Source organism: Pectinophora gossypiella, chromosome 18 (assembly GCF_024362695.1).
Source record: "Pectinophora gossypiella chromosome 18, ilPecGoss1.1, whole genome shotgun sequence".
Lineage (NCBI taxonomy): Eukaryota > Metazoa > Arthropoda > Insecta > Lepidoptera > Gelechiidae > Pectinophora > Pectinophora gossypiella.
Genome location: NC_065421.1, coordinates 2,874,486 through 2,898,094, shown reverse-complemented (window position 1 = coordinate 2,898,094; position 23,609 = coordinate 2,874,486). Strand labels below are relative to the sequence as shown.

Below are 23,609 nucleotides of genomic sequence, written 5' to 3'. Positions count from 1 at the left end.
ATTTGATGTTTTACTATCCATCGTACTTGCCTAAACCATTGTACTTATAACTATTTCTGTTAGATCAAAAATATTTATTGCTAATCGAATATAATATTAATCGTGTTATATGTTGGTTGACGATAGTCATAAGTTAAAGCGATATGCTAGATTGAAAATTTATCAATGTCTTGGCTCAATAATGTAACAATATAATTATAAAAAAAGGTGTTTTATTTAATAGCGTCAAATAATTCAGATTTTAAAATCTTATATCATTAGGTTTTGAGGTAAAAAAAATGGATGCAATTTTACTCTTTCGCACTTACAATGTATGCTTTTTCCTTTTATGAAGACTAAATGGAAAAAAAATGTAAAGCTCATCAAAAGGGTGCACGAGTCGTTAATGATTATTCATATATTTGTCAAGTCTATTATTGAAAGAGTTCACTGAGGGAGCACCAATCACAAATTGTGGCAGTTCATTCCACGCGTCCACTACACGGTTGGACGATTCATATATTATAATGAAGAAGAAACAACCAAATAAAATTCTTTCATAAATAACTCTTTATTAAAAAAAATTGCAACATTCACAGCATATTCGTGAACCTGGCTTCTCTGAGCAAAGCCATGAGGGAATCGAAGGTTTCTTCACAAGATGGTTGTACCTGCACTACTGGGAGGGTGTATCCCCATAGCCCAAGGTCCCTCAGTTGGTAGGTGGCAACCAACGTAGGGTTGAACCGATGTTTCACCCAGTCAGCCAAGGTACCTGTGGCGCCGTCTGGAATAGAAAGTCAGATAAAAATAACACTAAAATTTATTAATTTCTCACATTAACAAAAAAATCTTATATCTAAGCATTGGATTCAAACAGAAGAGAACAATAACTCTTTGATCTTATAATTAGTGTGACTGGTGCCTAAACAAGATACAAAACGTTGTGATCCCTAGTTTGGTTAGGACATTACAGGCTGATCACCTGATTGTCCGAAAGTAAGATGATCTGAGCTTCAGAAGGCACGGTAAGCCGTTGGTCCCGGTTACTACTTACTCATGTAAGCACACAGTCGTTACATGAGTCACGTCAGGAACCTTTAGCGGCTCATTAATAACCCTGACACCAGGGTTGATAAGGTTGATAGGTAATTCACCTTACAGCCCACACGATAGAAGAAATAATATGTATCTATACTAAGGTATAGTATCCGTTAGAATACTAATCGTAAAACATACAAACACGTCCACTTGTAGACATGCCTTGCATCATTACGGGTTGGTTTAATAATACCCGATGTATAGATAATAAATTAAAGTACTCATTAAGTTTTTTATTACCATGGACGTTTCTAGATGAACCCACAATGTACTGAGTACCATAGCGCACCGCCAACGACCCCATAGCTCGTCTGCCAACCGTCAGCTAAAAAGTATAGAGAAAACATTAATTGGTAAACTGAAATGTGGTATTTTGTATTGTAAACTCGTAAACCTTGAAATTAAAAAATGACCAAAAAGCCTATTTGCTGGAGTACTGACTGTCAGTAGTACAAGTAATACCAGATAGGAATTGGGTAGGCAGTCAAGCAAATAACCCAGAAAATTGAAAAAAAAGAAAATAATAGCAGTAATTGTCAGTACTATTCAGAGCCGGAGAATAGGAGTACGGCTTTGAAATAGACTACTCTGGGTGCCATCACACTCGCGTCAGACAGAGTACTGCGAGGCGGAAGGCAAGAGGGAAACCACTGCTTTATTTTTCCCTTCAAAGTAACATTGAGAATCAACAAGACACAACAAGAGCAACACCAACAAAGCGTGGGTCTTAAATTGGTGATGTATTATCAAGCAAATAGCAGCATCGTGTTTGAAAACTTAACAGATCAAATAAAAAATCCACATTTTCATCTAAAAGTATGCCTTGTAAAAACGCCACTAAATTCTCTTAACGATTGAGTACCATACTCGGGATTATGGGCTTTTATTTAAAGCGTACGTTCATGATTACCACATAATTATTACTTACCACATCATTAAAGTTGTACAGGGCCTCGCTAGTATGAGCGAATGGTACAAGAAATCTCTGTCCAAATTGTCTGAAGGATAAGACGCCTTCGAGTCTGAATCTGATACTCTCAATATAGCGGGAGAGAGACCTGGTCTCAATTTCGGAGAACGGTCCCAATCCTATGAAGTTGTCGCTTGCTGGAGTGAAGCTACCGCCACTGACTAAAAAGAAAATGAAATAACTGTGGTGTATGTATCGTGGCCAGATCATAGAATTGATCATTTCATGCTGTGCTCGATCATTTCATGAAATATAATATCATTCGTTGGCCACATCATGATGTAGTTTGGCCAGATCAATGAACACAAAACGTTTAACGATATGAGCAACTAAATGCATGGTTACTTCATGATATGGCCAAACGTTGGCTATCATATCGTAAAATTAGTAACATTACCCACCGATAGTGGCGCTGGTGTCGATTATATATAAAACTTGATTGATATTATAATCGACGAATCAATGTTATTGTTCAATTTTACATAACGAATAGGTACATAATTTTGAACCTAACAAATTAATCGACTATTCGCATTTTTATTGCACCACATAGCATGGACACCGCCTACCTCAACGATATGGTCAAACGTTGATTGATATATCATTAAACGTTGACGTTTCAACGATATGGTCAAATTATGTTGGCCATTTCATGTGTCACTTCTATCGTAATAAAAGCCACTGTGGTTCCTGTTGATTGATTCTCAATCGGAAACCGCTGTTTCGAACCCCGGTACCAAACTTGCACCAATGAGTTATTCAGTTGTAGTGCATTATAGACGATAATATGGCTCACTACCTATAACGTTGGTTTAGAGCTCGGTGAGCTGTGAGTAGTAAGTTCATCTTGCGATGGATATACCTCTGACTACTCCACTAGGATATAGCCGTAACCCTATGATATATATTATATACACCAGTGTCAATACATTAATTGTTTTTGTGACATAGAATAAAATGAATACATTGAGAGTTAATCTGATTATATTGGTAGGGAGAAATATCGCTGTCAGCAATTTATCAATGAATAGGTGTTTTCATCGTTTCAACAAAATCTAATGAATGGAAATTAATATACGAAACTTTGTAGAAAATAAGGTATTGAGTGTAAATTTTGTGCGTTTGTTAATTTCCGGATAAGAAGACTCAAGAAATTATGAACATTTTACCTAAAATGGACTTACCTCCCCATTGAGAATTCCAATTCTTAGTGAGATCAACACCGAAGGTTTGTTGTATTCCAGAACCGATAGGTCTCCTGTTCTTCACCCACAATCGAACCTAAAATATAAGTAAATAATTATCTATTTATATTATATTACAATAAGGGGCTTAAAACGGCCACATTAAAGCAATTCATCTAAAAAAGCAATATTACTTTTTTAGATGAATTTCTTCGATGTGGCCTTTTATCCCCTGTTTTGCCCTGGTCAGAGTTTTCTTCGTTAACACAATAGGATATTTTCGGATTGATGACAAAAAAATAATATAAGTGGACACAACGAAATGCAGATTTGCCACGTCACGAATTGTAATATTTAAAAGAAACTGTAAAATAGATGAGTTTACAATTTCATCATCACCTCCCTGGCGGTATCCCGTCCTTAACGGGATCCTTAATGCTCACTGCTTGCCGTTGACTGCTTGTCTAACCGACTGCAAGTCTGTCTGTTTGGTTTTAACCTTATCAAATTCATCACTTACCGAGTCCTGTGAGAATTCAAATCCATCAGGATTGATGATTGGGAAGATGTGCCATTCAAATTCTTCAGTAGCCGCTCTGGCCTCAGGGTCCTCTCCTCTCACCAATTGGTCCACGATGTACGTCAGAACTGTTGGTGACAACCAATCAGCGCCAACCTGACCTCCTTCTAAAAACATGGCTCTCAGACCTGTACCTCTGGAAATCCTGACTCCTGTTATGTTTCTGCCTGAAAATCCAAAATGTAATTATGGTAAGCCTCGTAGCAATTTAGAGGTCATATTTCATTTTAGAACAAGATATGCCTTTTTCAGGAGGTAAGTAATAGAATGTGATCTTATAAGCTAGCTTAGATTTTTTCTAGCAAGATTACATCTTCTATGTTACTTGAAGCACTGTAATGACAACAGTGCAGTGAATTACAACTCAAACAATTTGAGATACTTTAATAGTTTTGAAATGTTACCTTCATAAGATCGTCCACCAATAACAACGGACACCACATCTGGGTAAGTTTGTGCCAGATGATGGAACCACTCAATAATTTCATCTTGCGTTTGGTAAGCTGTCCAGAAAAGTTCTCTTGTTGCGTTTGTATCTCGCTTCCGTCTGCTCTGGAGTTGGGCGTCAAAGGCTCTGAAAAATGTAGTCAATAATATTACATTATCTATGTTTTGTATCAAAATAATAACTAGGTTTTCAAAGGTTTGTAATAATCGCTTTAAACAGGCGTTTCAGTCGAGAAGAATTTCATTTTGATAAATATATTGATGGATGTTATAATCCTTTTTCCATCTTCTTGTGCACTGTAAGGCATTGTATTTGTACTTGATTGAAGCCGAGCGTACGAAACAAGATTAATTTATTTATTAGTAAACATTCCATCCGTTAGCACAAAGTAATTACTACATTTTATTTTTAATTTCAGTAGGTATATAATCTATTGAATTTAGTTCAAGTCAAACGCACAAAATCATCTCACATCGAATTTTAAGATGTATCATAAATTAATTAACAACTTTACTCACTCTTGTATGTTTTCCAACATAACCTCTGGATGTATGTCACGATTTTTCAGCGAATTTTCGAATTCTTCTTTCATATCAGGAGGAGATACCACACTTACATAGTCCCCCACCCTCGTAGGGGGATACCAAAAATCTAAACCTTCACCATTCTCATGTAAGTCTTTTAGAAATTCTAACTGTTCTTCATTTGCTGGATGTAATTTATATAAAGAGAAGTTGTCATATCGAACTTTTTCTGTAGCAACTATTGCACTTAAAACACTAAATAAAATCAGTTTCATTAACATTTTGCCTAATTGTAACGCCCGAGTGAAGAAATACTGCTTCTTTTTTTAAGTATTATCAGTCCGATTAATTATAATCTAAGCCTACATATTACAGATTCTCTCGTAAAAGTATTTATATCAATGAAGGAAGGTTTGATTTTGTTTGACATGTGTGTGAGGATGACGAGTTATCAATTTTTGATAGAAATTATCGTTACGTTTATCATCAACGTCTCTTAGTAGATAATTTATCACGATTAATTGATTGTAAAGAATGTACTAATTAAAGGAAATACTTGTTAAAATACATGGCAAAAAGATAATCTATGTTTGCATCATGTCACACTGCTACAGCTGCTATTATATATTTGTTATTTATTTTATATTTGTTACTGTGGTGTCCCTTTATAATAAACGTTTCTTTCTTTCTTTCTTTCTTTCTTTCTTTCTACATACTAAAGTGAATCTAGGAATGAACGGTGTGTTTAACTTTGAATTCTGTCTGACTGAACTATTTAAATATTAAGTAATTCTTCTATCGTGTGGGTTGAGAGGTGGATTACCAACCCTATCACCCCTGGTGTCAGTGTTAAGATTGAGCCGCCAAAGGCCCCTGACATGGCTCATGTAACGACTACTAACTTACATGACCAACGGCTTAACGTTCCTTCCAAAGCACGGATCATCTCACTTTCGGACAATCAGGTGATCAGCCTGTAATGTCCTAACCGAACTAGGGAGCTACTAAGTAATGATTTTGACTCTGCCAACAACTAGACTGCGTGAAAAAATAAAATATTACCTTTACCAACATAAAACGACGTTATAAACAGAGAGTATGCAGCCTATAAAAGATATTTTTAACAACGTAAACTGCAAAATAAGCGTCGGCCATCATAAATCCGTTAATATGCGTCAGTAATTAAGCCAACAAAAGCGGTTACAATGACAATTTGTTGTGAGCCAGCCGAATTTATCTATCATCATAAAGTCCCGTAATCTGTACTGCTTTCCCCTTAAATCACGGGACTTCGGGAGAATTTTTGGCTTGGTTTTACACACTATTTCACGAAGTCCCGAGTGTATTATGCAGCTGGGAGGAAATTGTGGGACTTGGTGGATGAATGAATTTGCAAGATTGATTGCCCGAAGGCAATTAGCAACGGTTCGGTGGCTTCAGCTCTTTGCAGTTCATTTTTAACTGTTGACGTTTTGACAGGTGAGCCGTGGTCGAGCGTATACGGGGTGATACAAATACGATACATACCATGTTTATGGAAATAGGTCAATGTGATCGGCAGAATTCTTGACTTGAGAATATAATTTTCACGTTGACAAAACTGAAATTTCTGAAATATATTCTGCAATGATCAAACAAAATTAATATACGTTATTAAATGTCCCACAAAATGGTCGAATATGCACACAGATTGCAAAAAGTAGAAATTCCATAAAATGTTATATCCTCTCAGATTGTTTACATCAAAATAGCTTACTCAGATAATATAATTCTCAACGTTTTTACTTTATTGCTATCACTGTTTTGGGAATTCATTTTATTCTATTCTACGTTTCCATTGGTACATGATTACCAGTTTTTTCTTTTGACGTGATTAACTGTAATTTTTCCGCAGAAGGCATTACGTAACTAGGTACCTACTTGGCCGGAGGTACATGATTAGGTACTAAACATTCAACTAATAAAGGTATTTAAATAATCAGTTTCTCTTTCAAAGAGAATTCGAGAACTTCAACAAACAATGCCAGGCAACCAACAAAATCCTCAACTACGAACAATTCCTTTTCAAATCTTGTCTCACCCCGTATCCACCAAAGGAAATTAACACCAACTGAAAGAGTTGAGTTTAAACCAGAAGTGTTGAAAGTTTGTAATGACAAATGATGTACAAAACAGCTCCCACTTCAAACTTGGTAGGAAACGCTCAGCTGAATAGATGATACAACGCTCAAGTACTTTAACGTGGTACTTTGACGTTTTAAACAAAACTTTTGATATAAGCCCCATTCTTGACATTTCATCGTTCTTCGGGTGAGCTTGAAACTTCAACTACGGAACTGTAGTCTTGGAACGCGAAAAGAAGTTTACTGTACTTTTTGAGTAATGAAGACTGGTTCTTTGAGGATAAATTAAATATTAAACAGCATAGGTGTATGCACGTACGCCTAGATACAGCTGTGTGATGCTTTACATGAAACTTTTTAGAGGCTTGGAGTCGTTCACGTCTGTAGATTTGCCCACGAAACTCGTGTTCCGGCATGTTATCTGGAGACGCTGCTATGGTAAAGATCTCCGGGCAGCTGCACCTTGTATGTGCATATCACACTGCCCTGTTGTACTCACTGCTGGATCGACAACGTAGTACTCCACCCCAATACTTTCCCTCTGCTTATCTACTCTTCTCAAAACTATCATGAATAAGCATTTACTAGATCATCATTATTGGCCACAGCATCTATCGTAGATGATTCTTGCAGCACTTGTGAGTCTACGGGTTCCCGCAGCGCCGCCGATGGCTATAGAGCCCTATAGCAGCGCGGAATTTCTTGCCACATCGTTTGCACACAAAACGCGGCTCCTCAGGAGGTGGCACGACTAAAACTTTTTTGCTTCAGGTTTAATTTCCAGTCAGTCATCATCATGTCTTGAATATATCATTTACTAGATAAGCGTATACTAACTTAGGCCACATCTTCGTTTACCATCAGGTGAAATTTTGGTGCTAGCGCTGAATGCCTCTCACCTAAAACTAAAAAATTGAGATAACTAGCCTGAGGATGCTCATAATTATATGAGGCTTGGCTCAGAGCGCCATCACAAAGGACTGGATTTGAAATAAGTAATCGATCCTAGTGGACTAGTAGTGATAAAGATTCAATGAGGGAAATAATTGTCCACTTCAGCGCGATCGGAAGTTGCCCAATGCACACCAGACAGTTTTGTTTAACTTATCCTGAAGGAGTTCACTGACATTCCACAAAATTAATTGCAACAGCAAGTAAATTGTTTAATGTTGAATATTAGATGCGTTTAAACAAAACGTTCTTACTAAGCTCGACATACCAGTTGAGCAAGAAAAAGAAAATTTCACAATAATAATGTTTATTACCCAACCGCAATATCACGATGATGCCAAGATTTATATTTGTCCTCAAACATTTAGTTTATTTTTATTTTAGTCGGTTAACCGAAGCGTATTAGTTTAATTTCGGCTAAATTCTGCGGTTTGTAATAATTGCTTGGTTTACGCGGCAAATTTAGCTTAAGTGCAGTGTGTTTGAGTAGACGGGCGGTTTTAAACCCTGAAACAGTTTGAATATATTTTTGTGTACAGCAGGCATCTCATTATTTTCTTTTCTTCTCTTCTTCTGACCAAACTCAACTGTTTTTCTATTTAGAATGTGCTCATTTTTTCTGTTGCGTCCCATTCCAACCAACGTCCCATTGCTAGGTGGGTACATACTTCCCCTTGATCAACCAGAGTACAAAGGACATAGTTTAAGGACATTATCTATTACGTATTATTATTACTAAGTACGTATTATTATTACGTAGTATTATAAGCACATTATTTGATTACATTACACATACCATTTCATTATATTACGACATTACCAGCTGAACGCATTCTATCAGTTTCTTAACTGCATTCTAGTTCATCAGAGAGGTCCAACAAGAAAACTACTATTATAATAAATAATCGACCATCATTATCATTCTTAAAACTTTGTTTCATAAGTATCGGGTCTGTGCTGTTTACTGGTGACTATGGCTATCCCCTTACCCAGTACACGAGTGACTACAATAATTATTATTTATTACTAAAATATTTAATAACCGGCAATAGCTCGTCTGCCTCAACCCGAAGTCCAAGAGTGAAAAGTAAACCGTCACTAGCGTGGGGAAAGACAAACGACGCCGCGACCGAACACCCATTAATCACAATTAGTGCGACCACAGTCGCACAGTGTGGACGGAGCTTTAGGAAACGTCTATAGAACAATTTGACTTACAACCGAAATCGGTGGACTGTGGAAGACGCATTAGTGTTATGGTTCTGATAGGCCGGAAGTTGAATTTGAAAGTTCTTGAAAATTTATACTCGGAAAGAGCTCGAATATAAAACTTCTTTGCTGTTTTGGGTGAGTAAATATTTAATGGTATTCATATGTTTTTCCTCGTGCTACTTGTAAAATTTGGCTAAGAATAGAGAATAATACTACGCCCCGCACCGATTCGTATCGGGCACCGACCTCGCTCTTTCTGGGGTTTTTTTTTGACGTGACTTATTGTAGATTTTCCGCAGATGGCATTAACTACTTGGCCGGACAAACTTACTTTAGTCACATTCGGACACTTTATACAAAAAACCTCGTTTTACACAGACACTACACATTGACATTATCAACACGCGCAACTGTGTGTGTGACGTCTGTGTGTCGTCGTATGGTTTTGTTAGACTAGAAGTGAAATTCATTGATTGATAAGTCATTTTCTCTCTTTTTTCATAATTTATCCTTGACCTAGGAAACTACCCAAATGGGACGAAGTCGTGAGCTTGTGTTATGAAACGTCATTATGCCATTAATGCCATTAAAAAAAAAAATACTACAGTAAATTAAGACGTCAAATTTGATGATACTCTCCCCTCAAGCTAATCCAGCAACATAACCACACATTAAAACCAGCCACAGTGGCTGTAATCAAATAATACCCTGTGAAGAATATGAAAGAGCACGTAAAGGGAGAATAATTTTATTGAAATTATTTTTCCCCACGAAGGCTTTTAGTTCTCAATATTTATGAAGCTGAAATTTTAAGCCACAGAGTAAATAAATATTTACGTTTTTTTTTTATTAATTTTTCGATGTGTGTTTTTTTTGATGTGTGTGAGTTAAAAATCTTTCTTTCAGAACTTTCGTATTCCATTCTCAGTCAGGTCAATTTATTACCTCTTTTAGTAGGTACTAATTAATGTTCCATCGCTAAAATGCTGTGGAGCTGTTTAATTACTAAAATGCTATAATTATTAACTTACAAAAATCATTTTTGACATCCTATTATTTATTTTTAATATTAACCCCTGCTTCACACTTTGGCTTTAACTTCACGCGCAACTGTGTGTGTGTGACGTCTGTGGGTTGCCAATTACAATACCTAATTATTACTTGCTTAGGTAGGTAGTACTACTTACGAAAGATGCCTTTATAATAATCAGTTAATATTTATTTATTTATTTACCACACAAATCACAAACAAGAAATTTTTAACAATAAAAGTTCACAATATTAATAAATTTTACACTTGACTTAATAATCACTGAACTAATTTATTGCATTCAAATTATTTTTACATTAAGCACTTAGCCTTAAATTATTTTTATTATTATTAGAAAAATAAATATTTATAGGCGCCGTGCAGGCGTACCCAGCCCATGCAATTAGTTTGAGATCAAATATTCAATCAATCAATCAATAATACTTTATTGCACAACGACATATACAAAGGACATAAACATACGAATAAAAACATAAGTACAATAGGCGGCCTTATTGTTAAATAGCAATAATATTCGAATCAGACGAAAGAACATCGGCGTCAAATTTCAAAATTCGAACATATAAACTAAACTGATAAAAAATAAAAGCAACGGTCAGCGCGCAGCCTTCACGATTCAAGTCTAAACTGTGTTTGAGAGGGGGTCGAGGTAAACCTAGCTCAGACGCTGGTGGGGGGCGAGTTACCGTTCTATACGTAGTACTATTCCTTATTCTATGCCTAAAGTTTGTTGGATAAGCTGGTATTGATAGACTGTGGCAGGATTTCGCCTGAATTAATTAAGTAGAAGCCTTTTATACTCGCCGTTGACCTTTTGTGTCGTGACTCAAATTTTCTAGATAAAGTGTTTATTGTAATATTCCAACAGACTTAAAAATGTCAGATTAAATACCTGATGAGATGATATTGTGATGAAAATATACTTTTACTCTCAAAGTTGCTGAGAATTGGGTCATATACCTCTTAATTCAAATCAAATCAAATCAAATATACTTTATTGCACACAACATACAAAACAAATTCACACAGATGAAGATAGATACAGTACAATCTGGCGGCCTTATTGCTAAGCAGCAATTTCTTCCAGGCAACCAGTGGATAGGAAACATTATTACAATTTGGTGCGGGACAGTGCAACATCTAGTATAAAATAATAAATACTATAAATAAAAAACAAATAAAAGTAAAATAAATAAATAAAATAGAAATATATAAATATAAATACATACATACATATACCCATTTATATCAGACGTATATATTATAATTAAATTAAGACATTACATGTAGATATGACAATAGTTTCCTATAAATACTAAAGGATAAAATACGTTATATTAATATCCACACAGCGACTCGTAATGAGCACGTAACAGATTTTTAAAACTCTGAAGAGAATTAGCTACTCTGATGGCGGGAGGTAAAGAATTCCACAGTCGCACAGATTGCACCGTAAAAGACTGCCCGTAGAAATCTGTATGGTGAACAGGGCCTACTAACAACATTCTGTTGCAGGATCGAGGCTGTCGATAGTGAACCTCTGTCCTAAGACTAAACCGCTCTTTCAGGTAATTGGATTATTCATATTCATATTCATTTATTCCTTGTAACAACTTAACATTGTGTTGGAAATTGAAAATAAAAAATAAATAAAAACAAGCTTAAACTACATTACAATCTAAAACAACAGTGGGACTATAACTTACTTACAATATACCTAACAAACTATTACAACAAACACATACAATATCAAAATAATAAAGAAAAAAAAAATATCTTACACTTTAAACTTACACTAAAAACAATGTCGATGTTGTTTGTATTTCTCAACGCTGTAAAAACAATTCTCCAGCAAAAAGAGTTTAAGATTTTTACTAAATAAATTAGCGTCATCAGTAGTTTTAAATTCTTTTGGGAGGCAATTAAATAATCTGACCGCTTGATACCTTACACTTTGTTCTGCCACTTTGAATTGGGGGGCTATTGCATTCTGTAAGTCCTTTCTTCGTGTCGTCTCTCTTTTTGTTCTTTCTTCAGAACTTTCAAATCTACTCGGCCGCTTTACAAGATCAGTCAATAGGACAAGAATGAACAGACTAGGTACCGTTAAAATTCCAAGGCTGCGAAAGTATTCCTTACATGATATCCACTGAGGAATGCGCACTATTGTTCTTATTGCCCTTTTTTGTAAAATTAACGCTTTGTTTATATTATAACTATAGCTGTTAACTATAGGTGTTGGAAGTAGAAGGATTGGGAAGGAGGAGGTTAATTCTGTTGGCAAAATGAGAAATTATAATGCAATGTAAGTTCGAGTGTGTAATGTGGCGTCCAACATAAAATAGCTTGTTTTCTTCCTTTCTTTCATAAGTGATGCCACGCGATTTTGATGGTGAAGAAAAACGTATTGGCAAAATCAGAATACCATCAAAATATTCATAGGTCTTCAAAAAAGTACGAAATTATCTGTCTACCTGCAGCAGAGTTCATATTACTCTTTCTAACTTTGAGTTAACGTCTAGTTGTCTTGGTCTAGTTGTTGAGCGTTGGGCTCCGATCCGGAGGATCCGGGTTCGAATCCCGGTGGGGACATATCACTAAAATCACTTTCTAATCCCTAATTTCGTTACGATTATTGCACATTGATCACCACATTGTCCGAAAGTAAGATGATCCGTGCTTTAGTGCTTCATTAACAAGAATTTAGTCGTTACGTGAGTCAAATCGAGGAGCTCGGTGGCGCAGCGGTTAATGCGTTCGGTCTGCGATTGTTGAAGATAAGCAACTTCGGCAAAGGCCGGTCATAGGATGGGTGACCACAAAAAAAAATAGTTTTCATCTCGAGCTCCTCCGTGCTTCGGAAGGCACGTTAAGCCGTTGGTCCCGGCTGCATTAGCAGTCGTTAATAACCATCAATCCGCACTGGGCCCGCGCGATGGTTTAAGGCCCGATCTCCCTATCCATCCATAGGGAAGGCCCGTGCCCCAGCAGTGGGGACGTTAATGGGCTGATGATGATGATGATGTGAGTCAAATCAGGAGCCTCAGTTGTAGTCCTCATGGTTGATGAGGTTGGTCATTGATCTCATAATAACCCACAGCAGAGCATTCCTACTTTGGGAACATTCCTGGAAACGGCACATCTATATAAGCTTAGCTAAAAATAGGCATACAGATTAGACACCAGATTAAGCATTAGAATATAAACTCAGATCTTACCTAAATGACTGCACCGTGTATGTCTAATAGCAAACAAAATCAAACAGTAGGTGGGGCCACAAGATAAATTGCCTCTTTATTCTCAAAAATATCTTCGCGTACATTCATTAGACGAGAGAGCGGTAAACAAAAACGTATGTGTAAATTACACACGACATTTATCACGCACGTCTCCTGGCCACAATAATATGGTTGACTTCATCTTGGAATAATTCTCTTTGTTCCTTGCAGTTAGTTTTTGCCGTTTTTGCTGATAGTTAAGTCATGGGAATGTTGCGTTACTTCTTCTATCGTGTGGGTTGTGAGGTGGATTACCAACCGCATCAACCGTGGTGTCAACCGTGGGTTACTATTGAGCCGCCATAGGCCCCTGACATGACTCATGTGACGACTACGTACTTACATCAGTAAGTAGTAACCGGGACCAACGGCTTAACGTGCCTTCCGAAGCACGGATCATCTTACTTTTTGGACAATCAGGTGATCAGCCTGTAATGTCCTAACCAAACTAGGGATCACAAAGTGATTATTACGTTACTTATGTAGTGGATCTAAGAGTCAAAAAGAGTTATATAAATTACTGTCTTTTATCGTTTCAAGGTATGATTGCGTACTTTTAAAACGACGCTATAAAAACACCACATGAACTCACTTCATCTACTTACGCAATATTTCAATGAGAGACTTTCCAGACTCGTTCACCAAAGTAAATAAAGTGATAATTACATATACCTATTTTCTCATTACTTGAGTGCATGATGAGGGGCTTTCCAGGGTAAGTTCCTCAAAATCAACATAGATGGCGCTGTACAGATTTTTCTTCGTTTAACCTTCTACTTTCATGGATACCACACATATGCATCTTTCAATAGAATAGAATAGAATAGAAGTTTATTGCATTCATCTTTGTTTTTGCTTAAAAATGATGGCTCTTTTTCTTACACCCAGGCACAACTACATCTTCCACTCATTGGTTTTCTGATGAAAATAATGAGAAATAATTAAAACACATAATAACGGGTTCTTACCGCGTTAAATGGGGATATGAGACTCCCGATATTTCGACACTGTTGCAAGTGCCATGATCACGGAATGACTGATGAGATTGGAGTGGAGTAGGTAGATCCATAATTTTCTACGGGCAGACATATCTGTCTACCCTCTTTCTTTGCGGTAAGAACCCGTTATTATGTGTTTTAATTATGATAATAACCGCGTAAACTTAAAACAATGAGAAATAATATAGGTAACAACATAATTCTTTACATAATGTGATTCAAATATCAAGCAACAATTATTTTTATATATTTATGCTTCTGCCATTACATTATATTTATTATCATTTACGTTAAAGCCAAAGTCAAATAAATTGTATTCAATGCACGATCAAAGATTCAAACGCGCTGTGTCCAAATAAAACACTATCGCTTTGAAACATTCCATCTCAATATATTTCTTTCAAAAATGTTTAGTGCTAAAAAGTAACTGCTTTATGTAGGTGTTGAGTGTGCAATAAAATATTTGCGATAGCGTTACCAAACCCGCTATCGCTACAGCAACCTCTCGTCCCGTCGACCAGCTACCATCAACCGTACATCACGGCGTGTCGTTAAGGGCAGGAGGTGGTCCGATAAATCAGGGGACGTCGTCTGCGCCGCTCGCCTGCACCCGCTAATGCTGTTTGTAATGAATGAGATCAGATGTCGCACTTATGATATACATTGTATCGATTGAAGAACCGATTATTGTCACTGTTCAATACATGAACATTAATATTGAAAGTGTATCACAACCTTTTGTTTTTATTCTTTTGTATTTTTGTAAAGTGGCAACATTGCCGATTTTTTCCTTCTCTTCTAGACCAAGGTACAAGAAAACCAGGTATGCTCAGTCCTATAGCAAACCGCCATTGTTAGCCCATTGATGACGTAAGAGTTACCACTGTGATACCATTAATTTGGTATCTCCATCATACCAATGACGTAAATTTTGTTATTGAAAATTAAGTGAATTACTAGCTAATGTATTCAATTACTATTACATGACAGTTTTTTTTTTTTTTTTTTTTTTTTTTTTTTTTTTTTTTTTTTTTTTTTTTTTTTTTGACGTGACTTATTGTAGATTTGCCGCAGATGGCATTAACTACTTGGCCGGAATACATGACAGTATATAACAATCATTAAAACTGTAAGTAAATGTTTTAATAAAAGTTCACAACCTTGCAAAGTAATTATAAAAACATTGGTCGTGGGTAATTTATTTTTTACGAAATGGGAACGCAGCGCGGGATGACGTCAGCTAGGCTAAGCTTGAAATGTTAGCTGTCACTTTTGAGCATACCTGGTCTTCTTATACCATGTTCTGGACAATGCCTTGTAAGAGGCTGGGCAATGTTAAACCTTAAATTAATCATTTTTCAATTCTGAAATCCATATTTCCAACGTTCTTTTGTCACCATGTGGCAGACAACCTATTTCTGGAGAGATTTAGGTAAAATTGCAGTGGCCACATGAACCATGGGCCCTTCACCTGGATCCCCTCATGATCCTCACACTGTTAGAATACAATACAAAATATACTTGGCAAATGGCGGCCTTTTCGCTTAAAGCGATTTCCAGGCAACCATAATAAACCATTAGAAATGTCGAATCAAATCAATATACACCCCATTTAAACACCCCTTCCCTTTACAATCACCTTAATATTGAACTAGTGCACAATTCAACACCCCGAGCGCAACGAAGGGGTCCGATTGTACCTATACGAATTGGGAGCTGTTATGGCTTCATCTCCAGGGACCATGATTGATCACCTTCCATCAGCCGGTATTCGGAAGCCATTCCATCGTAATATTTGACTCGTTCCCGATAGTATACCAATAGAAGCTAATATTGGAGCTGCAATAGCAATGGATATAGATTTCAAAGTTGAGGGTATCGGTACATTCGCGTGATGTACTTTTAAATTTTTGGATTTATTATTTTCAACGCCCTAAGAGTGGGTTAAATGGAGTCTATTCCTAAATAAAAAGTAAAAGTTAGTCACTTGACTTTTACAAACGTTATACATAACATATGCTCACAATTAGAGTAGTCAGATTACATCCATAGCAAGATGAACTAAGAACCCACACCACATCGAGCACACACACGACACAGAACTAATTAATTTCATACATTTTTTTTATTTGATAGCATGATCAACACAGAAAACCTTGCAAAATCATAAAATTCCCAAGCCTATTAATACTTCCATCATCATCCATCATGTTGACCCCATAATCAACCAACTGGTCTAACACGAAATTCCTTTCAATTTTAAACTCTTAAGCCCTATCTAAAACCAATAAATCAATTAAAACGGACGATACAAGTGTATAGAAGTATCGAACCACCAATTACAAGTAGGGGTTGGCATTGGTCCAAACCGAGGTATGCCCAACTAGCTAGAATATCGGGACTCGCATTATTCTGCAGTTTGATGGATCGCACTGCGAATGCTAGGTTATCTTTGGAATCGGCAGTGTTAATTCCGTCTGATAAATGCTTCATTGCTGTTGTGACTTCATTTTCATTATTGATGTGGGTTACGTTCCATTTGAGTTGTACTCTTGATAACGAACAAAGGTTTTGTGGGGTACAGTCATAGTTCTAAGAATAGAATGATTTCATTTTGGAACGTAAGTACTTACCTTTATTTTTGACCAGCAGGGCTTAATGCGCAACGTGATAAAATTACAGATCGATTCAATATGTCGAAATCGATAAGTTTGTTTCTTTCCCTAACATGCGTGCCACGTGATGTGACGCGTGCCAGAACGACATGACTTATTTCGGTTCACATATTAGCACCAATCGACAAAACGACAGAATTATATCGTCAGAATCGATAAAATAATTTTATCACGTGCGCATGTTATCCCTACTTTAGTCTATCCAGATTATTCCGTGATCCTTACTTATCTATCTAATCTCATCTAATATTGCGTACGAGATCCCACTGCTGGGCAAAGGCATCTTCTTCCTCTTTCGATTTTTGGCTGTCCTGTGCGTAATCCGGCCAGCGTCCAAGGTCTTTTCCGAGGTCTTTCCAAGGTCTACCACGACACCCAATGTATGACGATCCGCGCTCACCGCTCAGGATGCATGCGACAAACGTACCGTACGTGTAGAATATGTCAAATATCTCGTGAGATTGTTGTCAAACGCGAACCTTTTTAAATTGAAAAAAAAAAAATGAAAAATAAATGATGAGTGTAATGTATCAAAGGACTAGTAGTCAAGTCTAAAACTATTTTGTTTATGGTGGTTTTTTGTATCTACTTATATAAATCTATGGATCGAGGAGTTTTTGAAAGGACTACGAACTGTTTCTTGGCTTAAGATAAATGGTATTATAATTATTGCTAAAAGTAAAAATAAATAATTACAAAGATAATAAACGGAGTATTTATTAATGAGGTAAAATGGAACAGAGTAATACTATAGTTCTGTCAAGTGTAAACATCTCTAAGATTCACAGGCGTGGGTTTATTTCCGACTTTCCTTGTACCCATTTGAAGGAACATGAACAAACTGAATACCAACGACAACTCTTTACTTTTAAGTGTACTCAAAACTTTTTTAATTTCCGTTGAACTTCCAAATCCGGGGCCTGTAAATAGAGTTGCCTTTTTAATACTGAATGTGGTCAAAGTACCCATTGTTTGGGTCTGTGGTTGTGCCTTGGCTATTTTCCAAGTTGCGGGATTAATTAATTGGGACACCGGAGCACTTCCCGACCGTCTTAGCTTGGAGGAGGTTTTTTAAGTGCATTAGGGACTCTTTGTTAGGATTAGTTACGTATAAACTGTGGGTAGAGCTTATTTAAAACTGGGATATCGTAGTTAGTAGTTGATTAATTTAAGAACGTTAAAAACGAATTCAGGTTTTAGTATCCTTAAACACAAATATCAAAAGCAGGCCTACGGTTTTGCGTACTCACTAAGACACTATGTTAGCGCCACCACGGTCACACGACTATCAAAAAGTATGCCATTGTATAAACGCTACCTAATCTGGAGTCTTGGTGGTATCGCTAACAACAAGACACCAGGTGTCACCAAAATACATTTTGTTGGTGACGCGACCGCGAAGGCGTCACCATAGTAGTGAATTAGGGCGCCTACGACCGTAAGTCTATTTAACCAACTACGTTCCAGGAATTAAAGATAATAATATATCACGTGGTTTTTAGGATTCGTGTAGCTGGCAAGGAGTGGATTTATCATACACCTCTGCGTATCCCTTCAGGCCTGATGCTATGTTATGTTTCATGTTTGAGAGAGTACAGCTCCAAATACGTTATACCCCATCAGAAACCCTCCAAAATGACCAAGTCCCAACTTCGTCTGCTATCAAAACTAATGTCAGTACCATAAAATCCGTCGGATAATCCCACTTTGCATTGCATCCCCGCCGTAACCGAAAGTGGGTTAAATCCATAAATTAAACACACTATTGTCCCGATTTTGTCCCGCTTCCAACATTCCGGGCAAAGACGCCTGAAGTGGCAGAAGGGCCACTCCTACTTTGGCAAGAATTTCCGCTGTATCTTTAAATTTTCTGCTTAATCCCGACTATTCTCTGGCGATTATTAAAGCTAACGAGACGTGCAGCCCGCTTTTGGAATCGGGTGGAATATAACCTATTTTATGCTGTTTTACTTTGAGTGCTGAAACATTTTATTTGAGTCAAAGCTTAAAAGTTTGTAGCATAGTCGAGCGCTATTCCTTTTCATCAAGCTCGTTAGCAACTATGCGACGCGTTTCACCATCGTGTTCCACCATGTGCGGGTTCTGAGTTCAATGACCGACCATATCAACCCTGGTGTCAGCAATATTGATCGGCCAAAGGCCAAGAGTCATGTAACGACTACATTATTAACTTAAGTAAATAGTAGCCAAAACTGTGTGCTTAACGTGCCCTCTGAAGCACGGATCGTCTTCCTTTTGAACAATTTGGTAATCAGCTTTGTCCTAACTAAACTAAGGATCACAAAGTGGTTTTTGTGATAGAGGATATATCCAGGAATCAAACCCGGGAACTGTGAATCGTAAGCAAACATTGGACTACCGGACCGTTCGTGAAAAACAAAGTTGGTTATGGAAATAAAAAAACAATGTTAATTAATCCTTGCCGCTCCACCAACTCAAAGTGGTGCTGCGTGGTGGAGTATGCTTCATAACCTTCCAGTTGAATGAGGGGAGGCCTGTACCCAGCAGTGGGTCGTATATAGGCTTCTTACGTTACCTTAATCAATCATGGTTTATTTTGGTGGGTTTATGATATCCATTTTAGAAAAAGGAATCATTATTAGTGGCTTCTGGTTGTCTTTCATTACTAAAACACTAAATGGAACACAAAATATCAAAAAGAATTCAAGTTCATTAATGAACGAACTCACTAATTAAGACCTCATTCGAAATTATTCCAACTCGTTACACAGAATTAAGACACAAATAACAACCGTATAAACAGAAGTAATCATTAATCCTGATGATAAAAGTGCAACGCCCCAAAACAATTATTTTAGCTCAAATGAACCTTATTTGCTAGTTGCGGAAGATTGAGAAAGGATTGACTGTTATTAAAGGATATTGACGATATGACTGCTATAGGAAACCAGCCAGAATCATATGAACTCGTAAATATAGTTCTCTGTGGTAGACAGAGCAGCACAAACCACCGAAGCTGGTTATTATTATAGCGTTTGGCAGACAAAAACAAAATATCCTGCGTGGATCAAATATCCAGCTTAAGCTCCCTTAACCAAGTCTCTGCTGCATCCGTCACACAATTCAGCTCGGCTATACCACCTGGGAACTGGTGTAGAGGGCACTCGTTCACTATATAAGATACTCGTATGGTTTGATACGGATGACCGAAGCTGGTAAGACAAATATACTAAAAAATATATAAGTAATAAAAATAAATAACAAATAAATAATTATAATGATAAATTATAATACATAATAATAATGCTAGTGATATATTTCTAAAAGATTTTATAGCCAAGTTTAAACTTGCTCGGAGATCTGCTGTCAACATTTGAGTACATTCAAGTGTGTCTTCTTTTATCTTCTTTAGGAAACGACTAAGAAATTATATCTTCTCTATCATTATGGCTAAACGATAACTATCTAATGGTAACTATTTACGATTCGAAATCTATAGTATCAAGATTTTAATACTGACGACCTCCGTGGTTTAGTAGTTGGGCTTATGATCTGCAAGTCCCGGGTTGGAATTCAGGTGGGGACGTATCAAGGATCCTTGCTTCCGAAGGCTCGTTAAGGCGTTGGTTCGGATAATACATACTGATGTAAATATGTAGTCATTACAGGAACAATGTCAGGGGTTTTGGTGATTCAATAATAACTCTGACACCAGGGATATTTCTTTTATTTTATTCAACGTAATATTCATGAATACACTTGTTGAAGGTCAATTTAACATTTTTGAATCTACGGGTTTCGCTAGGTGTTATGGCTGAGGAGAAGAAAAGTCACGAAACTGCAACAGCAACACTTCCTTTAAACCAATGTAGGTTAGGTTTAGTCAAGCATTTTTATCATTAGTTTTACAATAAGCTTTTTTACATAAAGCAATCTTCACATGAGCTTTAAATTTATTTTCATTTTTGTTTTGTTTTCCACCTCAAAACTCACACGATAGAAGAAGAAGAATACTGAGTGGGGTTGGTTTTTAGTGACTTGTGGATATGGGGATTATTGAGAAAAGGAAAGTTTGTAGAAAAAAAAAGAAAGGTCAAGTCAAGTTCAGAATCAAAAACAACAATCAAAGAGTCAAACACAAATCACAAAATTATAAAGAATAATAAATACAATGAAAGCGTAGATAAGTTATTTCTATATCTCATATAACATCACATTCAGGGCTTTCATAACACGAAGGAGTTATAAAAGGATCAGGGCTCAAGCTAAAATGGTTAGTGATACCAAAATAAATGGCAGTAGGTCACGTGATCCGACGATTTGTCGTGACGCCTAAGCGATTACATGGATCATTAGTCATATTACCACCTTTGATAACATCATTTCATGCTTTTATTGCCGAATTTATGGGAGTAGCTATTATAGACGGCTTGTGGGTAACGAATTAAAGGAGTTTTAATGAAATTAAATGTACGCCATTTGCATGTTTTGCAAATGAAGACGACTGCTTCGCTGAACACCCAAAGTGTGCTCCTGGTGGTAGAACGAGTAAATTTTGTATGATCCGTAGTGCTCCTTTGGTGGTTTGGTGGAGCACATCTTATGTCGTTATATTTATGGTTCCACTTTACCCCTACAAAGGATGGAACACATGATGACTATTTTATTTGCAGATAGAACTACTAATTTGCATAGTCTTTGTTATCATCAGTCAATGTCAGTGATATTAATATAATTGTTAACCCCCAGTTTTGGTTCAATAAAATGTTCTTTATTCTTTAAATACTTAACATTATACATTTAAAACAAATATTTAAAGTACTAATTTCATTTTAGTAGTCCCTCCAATGTGTTCATAACTTAAAAGGAGCACGACAGGTAACTCAAAAGTTTCCCTTCTGTACCACTAAAGGGGCACAACAGAGCATTAGAATTTACCCTTTCTACCACCAGGAGCACACTTTGGGTGTTCAGCGGAGCAATCGTCCAAATGAAAGGTGGATTTTTTTAACAGTACGGTGCGATCGACCAACATCAATGCGCAATGAGGGAGTTTGCAGGCGACGTTCACCAAAAACATTAGAGAAGGCGTTGTACAACTTTAATGTGATAATTACATATTGGTGCTAATTCCTGTAAATACCATCTAATTTTATTTTAAGTTATATCTGTCATTTTCTTATCCGCCGAAAAGGAAAGGGACGGTTAATCGACAAGCATAAAATTTATGGAACACACGTTAATTTTAAGCACAAATCTAAACCGACCGTCTAAAAATTTTACGTCCGTCAATAACCCGACACAGTTAAGTGGACAGCACGTCAAACGGATTGCATACCAGCGACGTACCTTTTGATTCGCCCGGGTTATTCATTCATTTACTCATTCTTCCTAAAATTAAGAGCTGTGAATCATCCGTCCCTTTCCTTTTCGACGGATATGAAAATGACGGATATAACTTAAAATAAAATTAGGCGGTGTCTGCAGGAATCGGGGCCATTTTCTCATTACTCGGGTACAGTCATGAGTAATATCATGCACCAACTTTAGAACCCTGTGGCACTATCATAATTTGACATTTAATTAGACTTACGGTTTAATTTGTAAAAAAAGTTATGGTGACATGGTTTCAAAGTGTATATTAGTACTCGTGACCATACATAATTATTCCAAAACCGACGTAATAGCAGAAGCATTAAAAAAATAATTGTTGCTTGATATTTGGATCATAATATTATGTACAGAATTATGTTGCTACCTATATTCATCATCATCATCAGCCCATTAACGTCCCCACTGCTGGGGCACGGGCCTTCCCTATGGATGGATAGGGAGACCAGGCCTTAAACCATCACGCGGGCCCAGTGCGGATTGATGGTTATTAACGTCTGCTAATGCAGCCGGGATCAACGGCTTAACGTGCCTTCCGAAGCACGGAGGAGCTCGAGATGAAAACTTTTTTTTTGTGGTCACCCATCCTATGACCGGCCTTTGCGAAAGTTGCTTAACTTCAACAATCGCAGACCGAGCGCGTTTACCGCTGCGCCACCTAGCTCCTCTACCTATATTGCTTCTCTTTATTTTGATCAGAATAATAATGGGTGGAAGATGTAATTTAGCAAGGGTCATCATTAATACCCAAAAACAAACATAAAACATGCATATGTATACCTATGTTATCCATGAAATTAGAAGGTTAATCGAAGAAAAATGTGTACAACGCCATCTATATAGTTTTTGAGGAACATATTATCCTGGAAAGTCCCTAATAAATATCTTTTTTATAAAAATAATGATAACTTAGTTTAAGCCTCTGTATCTTTCCTTATCAGACAAAGAGGTGATTCAGCTTGCAATGTCCTAGCCAAAAAAGGACAGTTTCGAAAAGTAATTTTTGACACTGTCCCCTTCGGGAATCGAAGTCGGACCTTCATATCGTGAGCCCAGTGCTCTAATCGTTAATACATACATACATAACATAAACTCACGCCTATTTCCCACCGGGGTAAGCAGAGACTATAGAATTCCATTTGCTTCGATCCTGACACACTTC

The 23,609-nt window shown here is 36.9% G+C and overlaps 1 protein-coding gene across 1 annotated transcript; it reads right to left on the bottom strand.

The window, feature by feature from the left end:
• Nucleotides 1-526: 526 nt before the first annotated feature.
• LOC126375288 (zinc carboxypeptidase-like) lies at nt 527-5,129 on the bottom strand. Its single transcript, XM_050022224.1, has 7 exons — nt 4,781-5,129; nt 4,219-4,388; nt 3,755-3,981; nt 3,235-3,331; nt 2,009-2,211; nt 1,321-1,405; nt 527-766 (listed from the first exon to the last, which is right to left on the bottom strand). The coding sequence occupies exons 1-7, from the start codon at nt 5,065-5,067 to the stop codon at nt 573-575; spliced, it is 1,263 nt and encodes a 420-aa protein (XP_049878181.1). The 5' UTR covers nt 5,068-5,129; the 3' UTR covers nt 527-572.
• Nucleotides 5,130-23,609: the final 18,480 nt, after the last annotated feature.

Coding starts and splice junctions, on each gene's coding strand:
- LOC126375288 (XM_050022224.1), bottom strand. CDS start 5,067: ATGTTAATGAAACTGATTTTATTTAGTGTTTTAAGTGCAATAGTTGCT. Junction 3,332..3,754: donor TTGAATTCTCACAGGACTCG/GTAAGTGATGAA, acceptor CTTATATTTTAG/GTTCGATTGTGGGTGAAGAA. Junction 2,212..3,234: donor TTGGAATTCTCAATGGGGAG/GTAAGTCCATTT, acceptor TTTTCTTTTTAG/TCAGTGGCGGTAGCTTCACT.